General features: G+C 46.2%; 1 protein-coding gene across 3 annotated transcripts in view; it reads left to right on the forward strand.

Moving 5' to 3' along the window:
• Nucleotides 1-22,802, forward strand: part of NCAPG2 (non-SMC condensin II complex subunit G2) — a 60,792-nt gene that overhangs the window by 16,350 nt on the left and 21,640 nt on the right. For all 3 annotated transcript variants that reach the window (XM_059395997.1, XM_059395998.1, XM_059395996.1), the window contains 9 exons: nucleotides 197-283; nucleotides 815-910; nucleotides 1,905-2,030; nucleotides 8,398-8,577; nucleotides 10,009-10,161; nucleotides 14,761-14,983; nucleotides 15,210-15,307; nucleotides 19,856-20,029; nucleotides 22,179-22,249. In XM_059395997.1, the coding sequence (XP_059251980.1) occupies nucleotides 197-283; nucleotides 815-910; nucleotides 1,905-2,030; nucleotides 8,398-8,577; nucleotides 10,009-10,161; nucleotides 14,761-14,983; nucleotides 15,210-15,307; nucleotides 19,856-20,029; nucleotides 22,179-22,249 (1,208 nt within the window). The remainder of the gene's footprint in view (nucleotides 1-196; nucleotides 284-814; nucleotides 911-1,904; nucleotides 2,031-8,397; nucleotides 8,578-10,008; nucleotides 10,162-14,760; nucleotides 14,984-15,209; nucleotides 15,308-19,855; nucleotides 20,030-22,178; nucleotides 22,250-22,802) is intronic.

The raw sequence follows: 22,802 nt of genomic DNA on the forward strand, positions 1-22,802 counted from the left end.
TTCATCAAAGATAGAGGAAGCTAAAGGAGTATCAAACGTAAAGGGGTTCTAAGAGGGGTAGATTTAAAGCAGGAGAGCTCTGAGCAGCGGATTCTGGTGCTTTCCTCCTGGAACAGAGGATGAGCAGGGCCGACTCCAGCGGCGGCGCCGCCCGTCCTGTCCTCTGTCGGAGCTCACGCTGTGCTTGCCCTTGCAGACCATCGAGAACGACTGCATCCAGGACTTCATGCACCACGGTGTCCACCTTCCGCGCCGCTCTCCGGTGCACTCCCGAGTGCGCGAGGTGAGCACAGCCCTTGCCCCACCAGTCTTGCGTTTTTCAGATAACGTCTCATCTTCTCTGTTTTTAGATTATTGTGTATGTTAATTTAAAAAATTAATTTAGCCCCTCACAGGCATCAGCTTGAAAGGGCTTTCTTAGAATCTTGGTATTTGGCGGCTGGCAGTTTTAACTAGAAGTGTGTTGTTAAGAAAGTCAGAACTTCAAATAATCTTTAAATTCTTTGACATAAAAATGTCCAGAATCATTACTAACTGCCACTACCAGTTTTTCAAAACAGAATATTGAAATTATTTTATTTTTATTTATTTTTTTTAAGATTTTATTTATTTATTTGACAGAGATCACAGGTAGGCAGAGAGGCAGGCAGAGAGAGAGGAGGAAGCAGGCTCCCTGCCGAGCAGAGAGCCCGATGCGGGGCTGGATCCAGGACCCTGAGATCATGACCTAAGCCGAAGGCAGAGGCTTTAACCCACTGAGCTCCCCAGATGCCCCCAAACAACATTACCTTTCTTTTCTTCTCTTTGCTCTTAGGTGCTGAGTTATTTTCATCATCAAAAGAAAGTTCGTCAGGGAGTGGAAGAGATGCTTTACAGGTTGTACAAACCCATCCTCTGGAGAGGACTAAAGGTACAGCTATTCGACATCCGTCTGTTGAGAGCACGCTAACTGGGTTTTGGATTTTTGTGCTCTAATTCAGGATTGTGATAAGGCAGTGTAAATAAGACTGGAAGCTGGGGGCGTTGTGAAATTTGGGGATAAATGTCTTTTTCTTTTATTAAAAACATTTTTAGGCCTGTTAGACTGGGACTCTGAATTGGTTTCGGCTGACTCCACAGCCTAAACAGTGGGCAGGGGGTCTGTCATGCCACGCAAGCCAGTGGAAACGCTGGGGGTCTGCGTAGTTGAGGTGGGCCGTCCTGGCCCTCGGGACCTCCTGCTGACGACTGACACACAGGATGACAACCTTCCAGGGAGTGCCGGAGTGAACATGAGTGACTTTCACCATGGTAAATCTAGTGTTGGGAGAGAGAGAGTCACCGTTTCTTAGTGACAGAAGGTGGACTTTGAGGCGAGGAATTGGGTCTTTTTTTTTTTAAGATTTATTTGTTTTAGAGGGAGAATATATGGGGGAAAAGTCAGGGGAGAGAATCTCAAGTGGACACCCCACTGACTGGGGAGCCCAGTGTGGGCTCATTCTCGTGACCCATGAGATCATGACCTCAGCGGAAAGCAAGAGTTGGAAGCTTAACCAACTGTGCCCTGCAGGTGCCCCCAAAACACATGGTTTGTACTCACTCTCTCGTTTTTAAGTAGGCTCCAGTGGAGCCCAGTGTGGGGCTTGAACTAAAGACCCCGAGATCCAGACCTGAGCTGAGATCAAGGGTCACATGCTAACCAGCTGAGCCACTCGGGTGCCCCTGGGTCTTGGAATATCTGTCATTATTGAGCCAAGAGTTTGGTTTAGTTCATGGAAGGTCTACGTTGGTCAGTTAAAAGACTGTGGTTGTCTTTAATTTGTAAGTCTGTATTGAGATACTTTAGAAGCATTATTTAGAAAATCTGTCTGGAAGCTTCTGAATGTTTGCTCCTTCGACCCTGAAACACTCTTTCCTTATTCTAGGCCCGAAACTCTGAAGTCCGGGCGAATGCTGCCCTGTTGTTCATTGAAGCATTTCCTGTTAGAGATCCAAGTTTCAGTGCTGTCGAAATGGACAGTGAAATTCAGAAACAGTTTGAAGAGCTCTATGTATGTATTGCATGTGGCTGGTCCCCTGTGATGTCCCCTCCCTCTGGGCCTGGGGTGGGTGCTGGCCTCCCCTGTAACTACCCTGTGTGCTGCCGTCAGACGGCAGGCTTTCTAGATCGTGACATTCTTCACAGAAATCCACGCCCCGCCGGTGCCTCCGGTGACCGCGTGGACCCAAGAGTGTTTTATTCTCTTTCTCTTTGTCACCTGTGGAACATCTCGTTATTTATTACTCTATATGGTTTTAAATGTTTATGCGTATTCTTATCTCCCCAGCACAGGTCGGCAGTGTGACCTGTGGTTACAGTAGGTCCCATGCAGATTTGATTCCACTTCTTGATAGTTGTGTAACTTTGGGCAAGTCACTCACTTTTCTGGGTCTCTCTCTGTTCTTCGATCATGTAGGTGTTGCCCGTGGAGCAGTGCGGATAGACACACTGTGGTGTCTTCAGGCGAGCCTGCGAGCGCCTGTCACAGTAACTTGTCAAATGAGACTTGAGAACGTTTGGGTGCCGCAGTTGCTCCCAAGGGTGCTGTGGGGTTCCCCCGGCTGGAAAGTGCTAGCCTCTGCTTGTTTTCTACGTTCCCTTACATTTTCGGGGCTTCCTAACACAAGCTAAAATATACTATTTATTGTTGTAATTAGTAGAATAAAATTTTAGGAAGTGATAACAAAAATGCCATGATAGAGTTGGTTATCCATGACATTCCTAACAGCACTTCCTTTTGTTTGTTTGTTTGTTTTAAGTTTCAGGATTTTTTTTTTTTTTTTTAGAGAGAGAGTGCAGGGAAGCAGACTCCCTGCTGAGTGCGGAGCCCAGTGTGGGGCTCGGCTCCAGGACCCTGAGATCACGACCCAAGCCAAAGTCAGACACTTTATGGACTGAGCCACCCCGGTGCCCCTGTTTGTTTGTTTGTTGAATGAAAAATCTCACGCGCGCAGCAAGTTGAAATAATAGTGTAACTAGTGTGTGTAGACTGAGCCCTTCGCAGGTACATACATGTGTGCACACAGGTGTGCACAGCGCACCTACATACCCACACACCTGCCTATAGATGCACGTGCACCTAGAATGACAGCCATTCGTGTTTTGCTGTAAGTGCCTTAGTCACATGCATATTTACTTAGAATTCCCGTTGAGAATCATTAATTTTGTGGGGCTAGATTTTGATAGTTTTGAGCCAAAAAACGATGAAAAATGTTTCCTCTTTTTTCTTTTTCTCTCTTTTTTTTAAATGAAGATTTTATTTATTTATTTGAGAGAGAGAGAGAGAGAGAGCCTGAGCTGGGGGAGGGGCAGAGGGAGAAGGAGAAGCAGACCCCCTTGCTGAGCAGGGAGCCTGACTTGGGGTTTGATCCCAGGACCCCTAGATTGCAGCCTGATCCAAAGTCCGACACTTCACCGACTGAGCCACCCAAGTGCCCCAGCGTTTGCTTTTTAACCCAGGTGTCCAAATCCAAGACACTGACATTTTCAAAGGTCTAAGTGTCTGCCTGGGGTGTGGTGACGGAGTGTGTGCCGCCTGTCCAGCCGGCATGCGGGTCCTACATTGCACCTGCCGTTTCTCAGACTCCCAGGATGTGTGCGGAGGCCCTCCTGCCCGAGTGGAGCACATGAGCAGTCCTCCGTGGGCGTCCGGCCAGGGCTCCTGAGCCCTTGTGCTGGGCAGCAGCACACAGAGTGACTGTGAGAGTATGGGGTCGCACATCTTGTTTCGTAGCCGCTCCTCACCGTTTCTTCATTTTTAAATTTTTTTTATTTTTTAAAGATTTTATTTATTTACTTGACAGAGCTCACAAGTAGGCAGATGGGCAGAGAGAGAGAGAGGGAGAAGCAGGCTTCCCGCTGAGCAGAGAGCCTGACACGGGGCTCGATCCCAGGACCCTGAGATCATGACCTGAGCCGAAGGCAGACGCTTGACCTGCTGAGCCACCCAGGCATCCCCACAGTTTCTTCTTTATCTTTTTTTTTTTTTTTTTAAAGATTTTATTTATTTATTTGACAGAGAGAAATCACAAGTAGGCAGAGAGGCAGGCAGAGAGAGAGAGGAGGAAGCAGGCTCCCTGCTGAGCAAAGACCCCGATGCGGGACTCGATCTCAGGACCCTGAGATCATGACCTGAGCTGAAGGCAGCGGCTTAACCCACTGAGCCACCCAGGCGCCCTCAGTTTCTTCTTTAAACCTGGAAATAATATTCTGTTGGATTGTGATAAGGTCTCAATGAAAAGTTAAATATAAAACATTTAGCTCAGTCCCTAACATTAAGATGACAGTGGTTACAGGCAAAGGGGGTTATGAATGCACTTGTCTTCGTAAGTACTGACTAATTGGGCACCTGGGTGGCTCAGTGGGTTGAGTGTCTACCTTTGGCTCAGGTCAGGTCATGATCCCAGAACCCTGGGATCGAGCCCCACATCAGGCTTCCTGTTCCACGGGGGCTGCTTGTCCCTCTTCCGCTCCCCCTGCTTGTGTTCCTCTCTCACTGTGTCTCTCTCTGTCAAATACATAAAATCTTAAAAAGAAAAAAAATAATTACTGAGTAATATGTAGAATTGTTGAATCACTATATTGTATACCTGAAGTAAATGCAACACTATGTTAACTACACTGGAATTAAAATAAAAAATACTGTGTACAAAAAATGACAGTGGTTATTACTGTCCATAGGAACATTAAAAATATGTAAGGTGATGCGATTATGTAACAGAATATTAGGAACATTTGGTGAATCCTGTGTCTCTTGTACTAGAAACCAGAATGAAGTTCTGGAGGGGAGTCTGATACTGATGTGGCAGACGAAAGGTGTGGAGGGAGCTGCTGGTCTCTCCGAGATGTAGATACTGTCAAATGCTTGTCAGTTTGGATACTAGAATATTGGCTAATGAATAGTGTGACTATATTTCTTTTTATTCTATTAAAAATCACTGGTATTGTAAATGGTGGAAATCTTACTATCAGGACATCACTTGGTAAAAGTATTGTACGAGTAAAAATGTTTCTGTGCTACGAAGCCTGATGTAATTTTAGCAAATGTGTAATATGTACATGTTAATTAGTTTAAGAGGCAGGACCTATTAATGTTTTACTGTGAAAAATAAAATGTGCATAGGAGTGGAAAATTCTTCTTAGAGAAAACACCTAAAAGAGATGCTGAGTCTTTGTTAGAGTCTAAGGAATAGACCATGTTAGGACTGGTAAGTGGCTTGTGGTTCTGCATAGGGGGACAGGGCTTCTCAGCAGATGGGGTTCCCCTCGGGTTCTGTGGCTGAGGGACAGGCAAGCCAGTGACCCCAAGGTGACCAGATAGGGAGGGGACTCCCCTCCTGGTGGCTTTCTCTCCTTTCTTCTTTCCTCTGTGGAGCTGTTTGAGTTATTGCTGGCTTTTCTAAGCTCCTCTGTTCCCCTCAGGCCTTTTTTGCGAGCTCTTCCCTGGCAGGTGGTTTACGGTGGGGGCCAATGCAGGGAGCTCTCAGGAGCCCTTGCACTGTCTGTGTTTATGACACCAGGTTTGGGCAAGTCTGAGCTCTGGAAGAGCGTAGGAATGTCTGGGTCACAACCGTTTCTGCTCTTCCTTCCATGAAATCTGTTTTTACCTTCCTTCCTGTAGAAATCCCTCATTGTAGGGGCGTCTGGGTGGGTCAGTGGGTTGAGCCTCTGTCTTCGTCGCGAGCATGATCTCGGTCCTGGGATTGAGCCCCGTGTCAGGCTCTCTGCTCAGCGGGGAGTCCGCCTCGCACTCTCCCTCTCCCTCTCCCTCTCTCTCTTCAATAAATGAATAAAATATATATATTTTAAAGATACTATTTATTTATTTGACAGACAGAGACCACAAGTAGACTGAGAGGCAGGCAGAGAGAGAGGAGGAAGCAGGCTCCCCGCTGAGCAGAGAGCCTGACGCGGGGCTTGATCCCAGGACCCTGAGATCATGACCTGAGCCGAAGGCAGAGGCTTTAACCCACTGAGCCACCCAGGTGCCCCATAAATGAATAAAATACTAAAAAACAATCCCTCATTTCCAGTGTTGCTATTTCTACGACCTTGTCATTTTGGTCAGATTTTGGGGAGATGAAGTAAGTGCTTATCCTAACGTGAAGACTTTATTTCCCCTCATTACAGAGTACGAATTATTTGTGCTTTTAAACTTTTGTAATAGAAAAGTCTGTACATGATCACAGAGAGTCTAGTGTACTGAATGCCTGTGTACCCGCATGCAGGTTCAGTACTGACTGTCTCAGTGTCCGTGTTTACTGACCCGAGCTTTACCTATTTCTTCTGATTTCAAAGCAGATCTGAGGTGTCATCATTTTAACTCTTAAATGTTTCATAGGAGTCGCTAAAACATGGGGCTTTTTAAAAAAGCACAATCGGGGGCACCTGGGTGGCTCAGTGGGTTGAGCCGCTGCCTTCGGCTCAGGTCATGATCTCAGGGTCCTGGGATCGAGCCTCGCATCGGGCTCTCTGCTCAGCGGGGAGCCTGCTTCCCCCTCTCTTTCTCTGCCTGCCTCTCTGCCTACTTGTGATTTCTGTCAAATAAATAAATAAAATCTTTAAAAAAAAAAAAGCATAATCGTACCATCATTACAACTAAAGAAAGATGAAAAATAATTCCTGAATGCTGTCAAATATTGGATGCTTATTTTTTTTAAACACACAAAAAATTTTAATTCTTATTTTAAGTAAATTCTACACCACATGGGGTTTGAACTCATGGCCCTGAGATCAAGAGTCACACGGTCCCCTGACTGAGCCAGCCAGGCATCCCTGTGTCATTGCTTTTGAGTGATACTTCAATGGCACTTCTCCCTGTTTTGAGTCTGTGTCTAAGTAAGAACCGTGCAGGTGATCAGCCAGTATATTAATAAGACCCAGTACCGATAAGTCCAGTAGCCTCAATGTCTCTCTCTCTTTGCCTTACTATTTTTTTTGTTCAAGAAGCCAAATTATTATTTTGTTTCTTGCATTTAAAAAAAATATTTATCTACTTAAGAGAGAGCATGAATGTGAGAGAGAGAGCAGGGGCCAGGGAGGCTGAGGGAGAAGCAGCTCCTCGCTGATCTGGGAGCCCGATGCGGGACGCGAGCCCAGGACTCCAGGATCATGACCTGAGCCAAAGGCAGAGGCTCACCTGACTGAGCCCCCCCAGTCGCCCCGCATTCGGGAACATATCCCTGTGGTGGTGGTATGATTTTCTTCTGCCTTTTGTCTTTCCTGAATGTCAGTAGCTTAGAGTTGATCAGTTATTTTTGTGGGGATTTTGTTGTGTCAGATTCTTCATGGAGCTGTTGTGTACTTCCATCCGAGATATACGCTTTCTTTTTTTTTTTTTTTAATATTTTATTTATTTGACAGAGAGAGATCACAAGTAGGCAGAGAGGCAGGCAGAGAGGGGGAGGCAGGCTCCCCGCTGAGCAAAGAGCTTGACACGGGGCTCGATCCCAGGACCCCGGGACCACGACCTGAGCCAAAGGCAGAGGCTTTAGCCCACTGAGCCCCCCAGGTGCCCCGAGATCTATAGTATCTTGTTTCTTGTATTTTTAAAGAGGGTGGAAGGGGGGAGGAGGGGAGGCCCGTAGGGGAGGGTGGGCAGAGAGGATCTTAAGCCGGCTCTGCACCCAGTGTAGAGCCTGACATGGGCTCGATCTCACAACCCTACGATCATGACCTGAGCTGAAATAAGAAACAGACACTTAATCGATCAAGCTACCCAGGTGCCCCCCCTTCTTTTTTTTTTTTAAATAATTTAAAAAAGATTTTATTTATTTATTTGACAGAGAGAGGGAGAGATCACAAGTAGGCAGAGAGATAGGCTGAGAGAGGAAGGGAAGCGGGCTCCCCGCCGACTAGAGAGCTGATGTGGGGCTCGATCCCAGAACCTTGAGATCACGACCCGAGCTGAAGGCAGAGCCCTAACCCACTGAACCCCCAAAGCTCCCATCTTTTTGTGTTGTTAACAACCACTGGTCACCATTTCCTGGTTTAATTCATTAAGTGGATTTACCTTATTCTGGGCTTAGTGCATTACAGCATTTTTAGAAATTCAAGAAAGTGGTTTACATAGGCTGTGTCTGTAGGATCGTTGTCTATACCTCACTGAATGTGGGGATGGTATTTGAGACTCTGCTGTTGGCAAAGTCCTGTAGATGGAATTGACAGGTAAGATTCCACACATGTCTGGATTCTCCTCTTGAAGTGCTCAGCTATAGAGATGGTAAATAAGAGATATGTGAGTCTGACTAGGACCCGTGTTTCTGTGACTTGAAATGTCTGCTACATTGTAAACGCATAGAGTACTAATGTGCAGAGCAAATACTGATATAAAGGAGCTGATTTAAGATTTTTAAGTCTTTTCCCCCTCCAACTTACAGAGCCTGTTAGAAGATCCTTATCCAATGGTCCGTTCTACAGGGATCCTTGGTGTCTGTAAAATAACTTCCAAATACTGGGAAATGATGCCTCCAACCATTCTTCTTGATCTCCTCAAGAAAGTAACTGGGGAACTGGCGTTTGACACGAGCTCAGCTGACGTGCGCTGTTCCGTCTTTAAGGTAGTATTTAAAATTACATAGGCAGTATTTATTTATCCTAGAATAATTAGAAAATACAGAGAAAGAACGATTTTTAAATTACCCATGATTCTACTCTATAGGTATGCTACTATGGACATTTTTGTTGTACATCCAAAGTAACAGTTTTGTAAAAACCAAACTGAAAGTGTGGGCTACGAAAAAGGCCTACTTGAAAAATACCGGCTTTTGGTGTATGGCCTGGGTGGGTGGTGCACAGTGTTTTGTTGTGTGTAGTACTTAAAATTTTTAAGTTATACACTAAAATTGACTGTTTTGGTATACCATATGTTCTTTTAACAAGAACCTACGGGACTGTCCTTTGTCCCATCATCTGGTGTCAGCGCTTATCAGGGACACATCTGGTCTGGCTTCGTCTTTAGCCAGTCTATTGTCTCCCACTGTTGATTACTTCGAAACTGTATCAGCTTGTCTATAAATAATTCAGTATGATGGTTAAAGTATAAGGTCTTGTCCTATTTAATGATAATATCATAGTAATGTTGTGTGGTGGTAGGTGGTGACGACACCGTCATGAACACAGCATGACGTGCAGAATTGTCGAGCCACCGTGCTGTGCATCTGAAATGAGTGTCACATTGTGTGTCCACTGTAATTCCTATAAAAAAGAAGTCTCTTTAAAAAATCCTTTTTCCTAATAAGTGGAAAGCAAAGGTGGAGTGTATCAGATCTTCCAGTTGGTGACTGGTCTGAGCACAGGCCGGTCACGCGACCACCTGTCTGAGGTGCATGTGGCTGTGTCCCCACGATAAGGGAGGCTCTGTGCCCTCTGACTTTCATGCAGGATGGAGTCAAGAAATAAGAGAATTCATGGGCCACCAAAAAAATGTGAAAGGATTGTTGGATCCGACACAAATTGGCTTTGGAGCCCTCTCCACCAGTAGTTGTTCTGTCTTTCATCTCTGAAACTCCCGTAACATGTGGCTAAGCGAAAGCATTGCAGGGTTATTTTGTAACTGCTTTAATTTTGTTTGGACAGAACAATGGGTAAACTGATTATCAGTGTTGAAACTTTACTAATTCTTTAAAAATATGTGAACCTTTTAGAAAAGTGTTACTTTCTGGGGTGCCTGGGTGACTCAGTGGATTGAGCCGCTGCCTTCGGCTCGGGTCATGGTCTCCGTGTCCTGGGATCGAGCCCCACATCGGGCTCTCTGCTCAGCGGGGAGCCTGCTTCCCCCTCTCTCTCTCTGCCTGCCTCTCTGCCTACTTGTGATCTCTGTCTGTCAGATAAATAAACAAAATCTTTAAAAAAAAAAAAAGAAAAGTGTTACTTTCTGTAGGTATATTTGTTTCACTAATAGTTCACTAATAAGGATGAAACGGAATTATTTTAACTTTTTATTGTTTATGTTCTAAATTTGAATTGTTTATATTTCTCCTTTTTGGTAGTGTCTGCCGATAATTTTGGATAACAAATTAAGCCACCCGTTATTAGAGCAGCTTCTGCCGGCGCTGAAATACAGTCTGCACGACAACTCCGAGAAAGTGAGAGTGGCGTTTGTTGACATGCTGCTGAAAGTCAAGGCCGTGCGGGCTGCTAAGGTAGGACAGGCAGGACTTTATCACTGAAGACAAAGTAATTTTAATTCAAGAGTCTTAGTAATCACACTTAAACTAGTCGTTGTCTGGTCTCTTCTGCCAATTTATTATATCATAAAATTTTACTTTGTGATTTTCATTGAAGTTTCTGGAAATCTCATCAATGTGTGTTTTCTTTTTGAAAGACAATGTAAGCAGCCCCCACCTTAAATTATATTTTTATCATGTCCGTGAAAGCTTTTATTCAAATATACTTTTATATTTTATATTTTATATTTTATTCAAATATACTTGGCACTCAGTAACTACTTAAATATTGCTGGGAGAACATCCTTTACCTTTTACAGAAGAAAGCAAGGAGATAATTGTGTTATGATGGACATTTTAACATGGTGTAAACTTTTGAAGTGAGGTCTACTCTTTTAGCTTGAATCCTATCAGTTTTTGGCAAAAAACGTTAGTTAGAAGGTTTTTAACTTCACTTGATAACACTCTGTCTTTTCTTCTTCCATGCGGTATTTTTCTGAAATTTACTTTAAAAGGCTGGTTTGTTCCAGCATAGAATGTGGGAGCTACCTGACATGTCCATTAATGTAGGGTTGGCCACACAGACCTGTGGTCTGTTCATGCAATGGAAGAATGCTGTGTGGCCGTGAAAAGGAATTAGCTCACACGGAAATTCCACGGGGATAAGAGTAAAAGCAGGTGTAGATGTGTATATAGTGGGCCACCACTACATGCATATGTATGTGCTCTGATGGTGTAAAATATTCCTAGAAGGAAATGAGAAATTAGGAACAGTTGCCTGAGGTGAGGGGGATGGAGAATGGGGGACAGGATATATATTTTTTGTTTTTTTATGGTTTTTATGAATTTTGAACTGTGCGTTTTTATTAAAAACTAAAAACTATTTTACATGACCTCCACAGCACACATGCCCCAAGTCACACCCAAGTGCCCATCCGTGGTCACTTTGTTGGAAGTCGTTGGACCGCGTGCAGTCTGTCTCTGGGTTTCGCTGTGGCCCTTCCACGTGTTTGTGGGTCCTCAGGCCCTGGGCTGCGCTGCTGCAGGCCCCCATGAGGTCCCGGAGCACGCGTGCCCCAGCAGCGCTGTTGGGCTGCCCTAGGTCTTCCGTGTCTCCTCATGTATTTTAAAATCAGCGTGTCCATTTTAACAAACAAGCCCACTGCAATTTTTTTCCCATTTGCTATTAACAGCTTATTAAAACTGAGTAGTTCTGAATCTGAGACGGGACTTTTGGCTTAGTGTGTTGTTTGCAGTGCAGGTTTGTTTGCAGAAGACTGTTGTGATGACTGACAAGGAACAGAGAGGAGCGTTTTCTCTTTACTTATGGGTCTACTCAAGACAGTTGGGGGAGACCAGGTAAGACGAGGACAGAAGTTCTTTGACCGGGAAGTTTGGATTGTAGGAGAGTAGCAAGAAAGAAAGCATAATGTTGTACTGGGGTGCTTCTTTCATCTTCAGTCTTACCTGTTCAAAAGCCAGGCCGAGAGTGATTCAGCTGTGAGATCTCGGAAGGGTCTAGAGGCAGCTAACTGGAAGTGGGAGTGGCTCATCGTCCACGGTGTCGGAATGACTGGGTCCCCTGCTGCGCCGTCAGACGCCGCTCATGTTTGTGTTAGTGACGCACACACAACATTGGAGCCAAAGACCAGCTACCGATTTGCTCTGGTTTTATCTGTCGGAGAAACCAACCTGCTGGTGATATGTTTGGGTAAAGTAAAACCTTGGGTAATTGAAACAAATAACAGAAATCTGCGCCAATCAGAATTGTTCTGCATTATTTAAGAAAAGTGAATCAGGGCGCCTGGGTGGCTCAGTGGGTTAAGCCACTGCCTTCGGCTCAGGTCATGATCCCGGAGTCCTGGGATCGAGTCCCGCATCGGGCTCTCTGCTCAGCGGGGAGCCTGCTTCCTCCTCTCTCTCTCTGCCTGCCTCTCTGCCTACTTGTGATCTCTGTCAAAAAAAAAAAAAAAATCTTAAAAAAAAAAAAAAAAAAAAAAAAAAAAAAAAAAAGAAAAGTGAATCAAAGAAAAACAAGCTAATACGGGGGGTTTCTGGAAAGGAAGATGTGCACCAAATGTTAGTTGTAAGAATCAACCCGGAACCTTGGCATTTGGTAATAGTGCCGATGGCTAGTTCGCATTCGAGATGGTGTAGTCTCCATGAAGGCTCAGGAGTCGGCCATTTCACTATGACTGGGGACAGACCGTGGAGAGCCTCTCAGGCTGGCTCTGTGACTGGGGCTGTTGTGCTGGGACCTGGGATGTTTCTTGGTTCTCTCCTGCAGCCAGGTTGGAGCTCTGAGGTCTCGAGTCTTGAAGAGACTTGCTTCCCAGAGTTCTCAAGTGAAGGCTTTCCCTTTTCGCTGGGATGTTTCCTTCTTTGGCTGTGCATGTTCTGAAGTTGGCATTTACTAACGGCAGAACTGACCCGAGTCCTCGCGTGGAGACGGTGTGATGCTCCTGTCGAGGGCGCTGTCGGCCAGAGGGGCTCAGCACTCTGGAGCCGTCTGCTTCTGTTCTGTGTCAGCGCGTGGCTGCACACCGTTGTCACCCATCTTTCCGTGATGTTGCAGGCAGCCCCGCGCAGCAGGTGAATGGCGAGCCCATTCATTGGCCCTTTTGGTCTTGGGTTGAATCTGCTTTTGCAGGGGTTGTGAAATCTCACTGCAAAGCTAGGTGTGCTTGAGTGTTTTGGCAAGTGTTTTTTTTTTTTTTTTTCTAAAGATTTTATTTATTTGACAGACAGACATCACAGTAGGCAGAGAGTCAGGCAGAGAGAAAGGGAGGAAGCAGGCTCCCTGCCGAGCAGAGAGCCCATGCGGGGCTCGATCCCAGGACCATGAGATCAAGACCCGAGCCGAAGGCAGAGGCTTAACCCACTGAGCCACCCAGGAACCCCTTGGCAAGTGTTTTTTGCTGGCTTTGTTGTCAGCCACAGGTGTGGTGTTCAGGGTTACACCTTAGGGCACTCACATCAACAGCCACACAACCAGTCGCCCATCAGCTGACACGCGGGCGGGAAGGGAGCAGGGGAGGTGAGGGGCGAGGGACGGCGCTCGATCTGCCGGTGGATCACTCTCAGCACTGCCCTCTCCTGAACCTTGCAAGTGCCGCCTCTCACCCTTGAGTAGAAGTCTCCCGTCGCCTGCCTGCCAGCTCGCTTAGTTTTGTACTTAGCTGGCCGTGGGCTCTCTCCTCTGAAGCCTCCCGCCTCTGGTGGGGCAAGAGCTGAGAGCGGGCCTCCGTTCCGTCCTGTCTGCCTGACTCACGGCCGGCAGCACGGGGGTGCCTTTGCCTCCCCAGTACCACTGGGAGTACAAGTGTTGGGTGTCTTTGCTCTGGTCACTTTTTCTGAAATACTAAGAGGTATCTAAGTGGAAGTGTCCCCGCCCTGTCAGATGCTCAGGGATTTCCTGCAAGGGGAGGTGTGAACGTGTTCTCCGGGATTTTCAGTAGAAGGTCATTATGACCTTGGCGTGAGCAATTTCATTGGGAGTGGAAGCCTTGCCGCGGTGGGTGGGGCTGTAGGTGGCTGAGGAGGTGGAGGTGGGGGCAGAGACAGGCCTCGGGGCAGGAGGGAAGGTGAGCTTCGAGGAGACGATGAGGAGACGACGGAAAACTCCAGCAGAGTTTTGTGGGGGAGGCTTTTGTTTTATGAGTTGGAGAGACTCGAAAATACTTAAGTGCTGATGGCAAACGTGCCGTAGACAATACTGGAAAGCGGACAGACTGTTAGAGCCAGGTCCTTGAGGAGAATGCACGTCTGCGGTATTTCCCGCATTGTGCAGAGGGGACTGCCGCGGGTCGGTGTTTGCACAGGATCGCCAGCGAAGGGCCGAGGACAGGCTTGGAACACTTCACCACTGGAATCGGTTTTCTTTCTGCTACCACGTTTCTCTGGTCTGGAACATCTTGCTTGGAAGCCTGCAGCCGCTCTTCTGCAGGTGGTAGACCACTTTGAGGCTCTTGAGAAGAGGGGCTCTGGGACAGCTGTGGTCGCACAGCAGCTGTAAGGTGGGCAGGAGGAGGCCGGCGTGGTCGTCCAGGCAAGCTGGCCCCGGGGAGGGGAGGCAGCGATGCACCCGAGGGGGCTGCCTGCTCTGGGCCTTGGGCCAGGTCAGGTGCCCCCAGGGTTCAGGAGTGATGTCTCTGTGTCTCTGACATAGGGAATGGTGTATCTGCGTTAGCTTTCTGTGTCAAAACTGTTGTCAATTTTTCTCTTGACTTTTCACATTAATGCACCAAAAGTTATGGTGTTTTAGGAAGTTTTTGAATTATGAGACTGGTAATCATAGTTATCATTTGAGAGTTTACACCAAGCATGATACTAATTAGTTGTAATTAACCCTCCCAATAGTGTTATACTTTGTTTCCTTATGTCAGTGCTTTTTAAAATATGGATTTATTCTAACTTCTCTACGGAAGAGTCACGGTTTCTGGTACAGTCATTTAAAATGAGTTTTCTTGAGTATAAAGATTAGTTCCTTTTTGATTTTTCTCAGGAAATTTTGCTTAAAGTATTTGCAAGATTATAGAGGCAGTTGACTATTTCCTGTGTGTGTGCCGTACACAGTTTTGGAAAATATGCCCCATGGAGCACATTTTGGTTCGTCTGGAATCAGATTCCCGGCCTGTGTCTCGGCGCCTGGTGAGCCTCCTCTTCAACTCTTTCCTGCCCGTGAACCAGCCCGAGGAGGTGTGGTGTGAGCGCTGTGTCGCGCTGCTGCAGATGAACCACGCGGCCGCCAGGAAGTTCTACCAGCACGCCCACGAGCACACCGCGTGCGCCAACATAGGTGCGGGACACCTGCGGCTCAGCACAGCACAGTCGCCTCCCCAGCGCGTAATTAATGTCACGTGGCCTCTACGTGGCTCGTATTAATAAGCTTCACGCTTTTAGTGCATTTCTTAATGATTTCCTTTAAAATAATACTTCTAATTGTTTGGGATTCTGATTTTACTATTAAATATTTCTGTTGAAGAAACATGTATATTAATTACCGATTTGTTTTAACGTTTTAGCAAAGCTGATTCATGTGATTCGCCATTGCTTAAATGCCTGCATCCGGAGGGCTGTGCGCGAGGGCCACGAGGGCCACGAGGAGCGGGAGAAGGAGAACGTGAGTGTGGTCAGGCTTGGCCTGGCTGAGCTGCGCCTGCGGCCATGTTACCTCAAGGAAGAAAGGCCCCCGTGCCCCGTGGCTAGAGAGGGGCAGAGCACAGGCATTTCCGTAGACTGTTACATTGGTAATATTTTGATTTCCCGTTTATTTCTTCAGTATTGATAGATAACTCAGTGGATTATTGTAGGGGATCATAAATAATGTTTTTGAAAGAATTGTTCTATATTCTTTGTAGTTCATTGTGGAGTTTGGGTAGGATTTAATACAGAGGAAAATTTATTGCTGGTAGCACCCTGTCCCAAATTTTCTCGGCCTTAGGCTTCTCTGTATATTTCAGTTCGGCCTGGGTGGAGCGTACACCTGGATTGGATTCTGGATGCTACCATACTTTGTAATTAATGGGTGTTAGTGTTAAGGATTTACTCATAGCCAGTGCTGTGAGATTCCACTAGAAACATCTGGGGTTGAATTTCTGGGAATGAGGGTACTGAGAATCGGCTTTTCTCCCTCCCGCCTCCGTACTTCCTTCTTCCTTCCTTCTCTCCTGCACTGTCAGAGAGAGAGCACAAGCAGGAGGAGAGGCAGGGGGAGTGTAGGGAGAGGCAGAAGCAGGGAGAAGCAGACTCCCTAGAGAGTATGGAGCCCGATGTGGGGCTGGATCCCAGGATCCCAGGATCGTGACCTGAGCGAAAGGCACTTACCCAACTGAGCCACCCAAATGCCCCTAGAATTGTCTCTTAAAAGGTAATTAAATTGGGGCCCCTGGTGGCTCAGTGTGGTTGAGCCTCCAACTTCTGATTCTGGGTCAGGTGATGACCTTGGTCATGGGACGGAACGTGAGTCTGCTCTGCTCTCAGCTGGGAGGTCTGTTTGAGATTCTCTCTCTCCCTCTCCCACTGCCCCTTCCTCTGCCCGTGTGTGTGCTTGCACATACACTCCCTCTCAAATAGATAAATCTTTTAAAAAAAATTGAAAAATTTTTTAAAAAGGAGTTAAAGGGACTGGTCAGCTGGTATTTCTTCAGAATCCAGAGTGACCACTTACAAGAAATTGAAGACTCAGACACATTATTTATAAGCAGTATCTTAAGTTTTTAAACAAGCTCTCACTCTCATGTACATCTAAACTAAAACTTGGGAGTAGTTTTGTAGTACACAAATAGATTAGATAACCAGCCTTTCAAAGAAGTTGCAAGAGACAGTCTGTCCTTTTGCTGAGACCTAGTCCTGCATGTAGGCCCCAAGGTGAGGTCTTTCATCAGCCTGACCCTGCCTCAGTCCCAGCCTGCGTCCGCCGCCTCTGACACAGGCTTCTTCTAGGAGAGACCACCTGGTTGGATCACATGTCTCACGCTGGCCTCATGACTCCTGCACACATCCCAGGGACACTTGTGCCCGTTGGCTCACAGCTGGAAGGCCACCACTCCACCAGCCTAGACCCTGTTAAAACAAGTGCTCGTCTCTAGCCCAGTCAGCGACACAGGTGTGGAATTAAGGAGCAGCGAGAGAGAGAGAGAGAGGGACTGGGCTTCATCCTGACCGTGGGCCTCGGCTAGTAGTTACCGCCACTCACAGACCTCAGCCTAGATTTGGAGAGCCTTCCACCCAGGGCATTTGGAGTTGGTTCTCCTTTTATTTTGGGTGGAATTTAAGTTCATCTCTTCAGGGTTTTCCCCTCAGTATGCAGATTGTACGGGCAGAGAATTTCAGGACGGTGACTGCATTGCCCTATATCGTCAGAAACCTCCGATGGAGAGGCCGGCATGGTGGCCTCACTCCATGGTTCTGGAGTGTCCAGTCTCGGTGTGGGAGACGGTGGGAGTGAAACACGGGAGCGAGCACCGCTTCTCTCAGGGTCACCACTGTGAGCTCAGAGTGACGGTGAGATCAGTTTTGTAGAAGAGCAGAGACGTAGTTTGTGATGTACTCATTGAGAGGCTGTTACATTTTGTAAATTTTGAAGGAACCCTCCACCCCATTATTAAAAACTTAGGTATTATTGGGAATGCTTGCATCGTATAACACTTTGGGTCAGTTTCTGTACCATTTGAAAACACAAGAGTTTAGAAATATGTAGGTCCGTTATAGTTTATGCTGGATAAGAAATACACTTTGTCATGTGGACATTCTCCAATTCTCCAAAAGCAAAATTTTTAAAGTTGTTCTTTTACTTTTTCTAATTGCTAACTACTAAACATCAAAGATGTTCTCTGCTAAAATAAAAAGTTGGCTTCCAGCTTAGAAACTTAGCACATTTTTGTAAGGAAGTAGTGGTGGCTTTTTCATGAGACTTTCATGATAAGGCTACTGTGCTAAACATTGGAATGGGAGAAAGTGAAGTTAATTGCAGAATGGAATTTCATCAATCTGTTACTTATATTGTTCTTTCAGTAGTTTCTAAGCCTTTAGTAGTTTTAATTCTTTTTAAATTTGTCCATAGCTCGTTCAGAATATTAAGTGCATAATGAAAAATCTAGCTTTGGGGCACCTGGGTGGCTCAGTGGGGTAAGCCTTTGGCTTACTTCTGCCTTCGGCTTAGGTCATGATCTCAGGGTCCTGGGATCGAGCCCCGCATCGGGCTCTCTGCTCAGCAGGGAGCCTGCTTCCCCTCTCTCTCTGCCTGCCTCTCTGCCTACTTGTGATCTGTCTCTGTCAAATAAATAAATAAAATCTTAAAAGGAAAAGTAAAATCTAGCTTTATGTATAAAGTACCTTTGCTTTTTTCTGTGTATTCCTTAAATTTCTTCTATTTTTTTTTAAAGTTTATTTATTTAGGTAAACTTTGCAGCCAATGTGGGGTTTGGACTCACAACCCCGGGATCACTACTCACATGCTTTACTGACAGCCATTTGGGAGCCCCAAGTTTGTTTTCTTTTAAACTATCTTTTTCCATTGTGTTTGAGTAGATAGCATAACAGTACCGGTGCCCGAAATGAATCTTCTTTTGCATTTTAACGTGGTCGATTTTTAGGAAATTGTCTGTAGTGGCTCTTTGCAGGCTCAGACGGTCTTTGGTCCTGTCCTGTCGTAGGGTTGGCTAGCAGGCTCCCATCAGCATGTGTGTGAGCTGGTTGTGTTCTGTGCAGAAGACTTGCCCGAGTGCGTTTGTGGCTTCGCTGGAGCCCTCAGAACGCAGCAGCGAATATTGCTCACGGCCAGAAGCTCAGAAGATGTAACGATGTGTTATTTTAGAGCAAACTGAGGAAGCCAGTGATTGAGTGGGAGTCGGTCATCATCAGCCCTCACCAGGCCTGCAGGTGGAGAGGCTAGAAGACAGCCTGGGGTGGTGATGGGCCGAGTTTGTACTGAGTTTCAGTAGCGATCACATCTCGGGAAATCCCTCCCTCCTCACCCCCAGTGTGTTCACATCAAAATTTATGGCACGAAGTGACATCTTGCCTGGCGAGGACGCGGAGAAAGGGGAGCCTCCTGCACTGTTGGTGGGAATGCGAGCTGGTGCAGCGCTCTGGAAAACAGCAGGAGGTTCCTCAAAAAGTGGAAAATAGAGCTACCCTATGACCCAGCAGTCACACTACTGGGTATTTACCCTAAAGATACAAACGTAGTGAACAGAAGGGGCATGTGCACCCGAATGTTTCTAGCAGCGATGTCCACAGTAGCCAAACTATGGAAAGAAACAGGATGTCCATCAACGGATGGATGGATAAAGAAGATGTGGTATGTGTATGTATATACACGTGTATATATACACATACCACATCTTCTCCATATATATATATATATATATATATATATATATATATATATATAAATACTACACAGCCATCAAAGAGAACTCCCTAAAATCTTGCCATTTGCTATGATATGGATGGAACTAGAGGGTATTACTCTGAGCGAAAGAAGTCTATCAGTGAAAGAATTATCATACGATCTCCCTGACATGAGGAATTTGAGAGGCAGAGTGCGGGGTTGTGGGGGTAGGGAAGGGAAAAATGAAACAAGATGGGATCGGCAGGGAGACGAACATGAAACTCTTAATCTCATGAAACAGACTGAGAGTTGCTGGGAGGTGTCGGGGGAGGGACTGGGTGGCTGGATTATGGACACTGGGGAGGGTATGCGCTATGGTGAGTGCTGGGAGGTGTGTAAGTCTGATGATTCACAGACCAGTACCCCTGGGACTAATAATACATTATATGTTAATAAAAATAATTAATTAAAAAAAGTGACATCTTACAGCAATTCAGAAGATATAGTAGAAATATGCTCTTTACTTGCATATTGTGTCCCTAAAGACAATAGTTTATACATTTTGATTTTTAGACGGTTTTTAATTCATATAAAGTGTTGATTGAAAGGATATAGGGTTCATTTAGCATTTATTTCTGGAGTGGGCTTTTAAAGGCATTTACCTCTACTAGAGATTTTCAAATAGAAGATCAAATCATTCTCATGAAATGAAAGTAGACTTGATGCGCTTTACGTTTCTGCTGCAGGTTTGGAATTCTGAAATGCACTTTTAAAGTTAGAGTTGTTACAGTACTTGTTATGGCTTGATTCACAATCAGATTATTCATATCTTAGGTTCTGGATAAAACACTGTCTGTAAGTGACGTCGCATCCATGGCGGGTTTGTTAGAGATCGTCGTGATTCTCTGGAAGAGTATTCACAGAAGTATGGAGAAGAATCAGGAGGCCAGAGTCTACACCATGAACAAGTTCGCTTCCGTGCTCCCTGAGTACCTGAAAGTCTTCACGGTGAGACGCCACCATCGCATGCCGCGTAAGATTGCTTTTGTGCAAAATTAGCCGAGGTGCCCCACACGCTCACCAGCAGGACCTGCTTGGTCCTCTGGAAGGGGGGATGCTAAGCCAGTGCTCACCTGGCAGGGCGGGTAGCCTCCAGCCTTTCCAGAGGGTGGAGACCATGTCTTCCCCCCTCATATCCCCAGCACTCAGGGAAATGTGTGGGTAAGTGCTCGGTTTTCCTGTCTTCAGTGGTCTGTGACACCATTTGAGAATTTAGTTTTATCAGCTGGAAATTGAGAAGGAAGAGTGGGCAAACACGATACCACAGCGGCTGGGTTTTGTGGACGCTCTGAGGCATTTGATGGCGCACCGCACGCACGTGGGTTTCTGAGGGGTGTGTGGTGTGTCTGCGGGCAGAACCATGCATGGAGCTTCTAACTGGGTGACGGAAACCTGTTTCTTGACTTTTTACTTTGGAGGGAAGTTCATTTTTCCAAAGCAAGTAGAAATAAGACTGAGCTAGAGATGAAAATGTACTCCCAACTACAGAGAAAGTGTGGTTTGAGTACAGATTGGTCATAGGTTTCGTGAACCGTCCTTCTCAATGAATTTTACTTCTGGGCTCTTCCAAAACCGCTTGTATGACTTCGATCCCTTAGCTGTTTGAGCCCCATTTCTGTGACTGTCAAGTCTCTGAGCTTCACTGTGTTCCTGAAACGCACCTGTTCAGGGAGGTAAATGATCTGACTTGCCAAAGTCGTTAGTACAGTGCAAAGCTCAAATAGTTGCACTGGACTGAGAAGCCAGCGTTATCTCAGAATTCTCAGACAACAACACAGAAGCCCACGGAATACTGGGTGAGAAGAGAGATGAGCAGCGCGGCCTGCAGGTGTCCGGGGACCCAAGGAAGGCAGTTAATTAATTCAGTTAATTTCAAACGATTCTGGCAAGAGAGCTGCTCTGTACTCAGTTGCTCCGAGAACATTGTGGTCTTCTCTGTAAATGAATGAACGGTCTGTAATCCAGACAGGGCGGAATTCGTGGTAATTATCAGTCTACTTTTGAAACAGTAAGAGCACAATTTTTGTGTTGGGAGTTGGGGGAGGGATGGGCCCACGCCGACTGAATGCAGAGAAAGTACAGATCAGATTTCAGTGTTGTCCCTGGTTCTGTCTCATGTATGGTTTGGGGGAAATTGTTAATTTTTTCTCTTAGGGTCCACCATCTCTTACTCTTTCAGTCAACCAAGGATATTTTCTACTAAGTGTTTTTGGTGGAGCCTGGTCTGCCGTTTGTGTTGTGGTGTGGCTCTGGCTCCTTCAGTGCCACCGTGGATGGGGTGCTGTCGTGTGCCTCATGCGGTCCTTCCAACGGTGCCCTCCCCTCTTGCAGAGGAGGAAACGGACCTCTGTCCTGCCTCCTTGCTCTCTGCTGGCCCAGCTGGTAAGACTGGAGTCTGGTTGGACCAAGATTTGGCTTGGTGGCTTCTAAGCCTGTACATTTTCCATAAACTGTATTGTCTTCCCAAAGATTTTCTTATTATTTTATGGAAAAGGTTTTCTCTATTTCATTCTCTTGACATTTATTTAGGATACCAAGTGTACAGAGTTAACTTTTTTCTCCTTTAATCAGTATTTAAAAAATTTTTTTTAAAAATATTTAATTTATTTATTTGTCAGAGAGAGCGAGCACACAAGCAGGGGGAGTGGCAGGCAGAGGGAGAGAGAGATGCAGGTTCCCTGCTCAGTAAGGAGCCCGATGTGGGACTCGATTCCAGGACCCTGGGACCACTGAGTCCCCCAGGCTCCCCTCAGTATTGTTTGTAAAATAGAAGTCAGTGCCTTGAAAGCCAAGAATTTCTTGTCCACTCTGCATACTGGTGCACCCCCAGGATCTAGCTGTGCAATTCATACACAGTAGGGGCTTAATAAATATTTGCATCAATTAATACATCGCACAAAGTGGTAAAATGTCATTTAAAACTTTGAAACTGCTTCTCAAACATAAGGCTTAGCAGTAGGTTCAACTGAACACTGAAAGGAGTGCTCTAGTTCCCACTGAGCAGCTCTGAAGATGGGTTATTAGGAAGTTGTGTGGACAGCCTTTCAAAATGTCATTGCGTTTAAATACTCTTTTTTCCCTCTTTTTGTGCTTTCAGGATGACCGCTGCAAGGTCCCTTTGTTCATGCTCATGTCCTTTATGCCAGCCTCTGCTGTGCCCACATTCAGGTATCTCCTCTCTCTCTCTCTCTCTCTCTCTCTCTCTCTCGGAGGGGTGGTGAGTGGGAACCCTGCCGTCGTTGTGCTCACTTATTAACGGGACATTCGGCAGACTGTCACGCTTCTGCTTTAAGGTCACAGTGGTGGCGGGGACGAGCAGGATGCGGTTCCCAGTGGGCGCCGGAGTTGCTAAGGAATATAGGAAGAGCCTACGTGAGCTAAAATTTGTCCCTTTAAAATCTGGGGTGTTAAGGCCAGCATGAAGGGACTTCAGAAGCATGCTGCCTGCGTGTGCCTGGCACAGGGCCTCCTGGGCTGAGGCGTGCTGAGGTGCAGGGTGCCCTCGGAGGGTGCAGAGCAGGCGCGAGCCCGGCGTGGAGGGAGAGGCGTGAGGAGCTGGTGGTTTTCTGCTGTTCTGCCTGCAGACAACGCTTTGGGGACAATGGGTTGGATAAGACACAATATTGAAATTAATTGTACCTATTTTTCTTTCCTTTTTTAAAGGTAACTACTAGAAAATTTTAAATGACCTAAGTAGCTTGTTTTTGTGCTCATGTTGTAT

This window comes from Mustela nigripes, chromosome 4, assembly GCF_022355385.1.
Source record: "Mustela nigripes isolate SB6536 chromosome 4, MUSNIG.SB6536, whole genome shotgun sequence".
NCBI lineage: Eukaryota > Metazoa > Chordata > Mammalia > Carnivora > Mustelidae > Mustela > Mustela nigripes.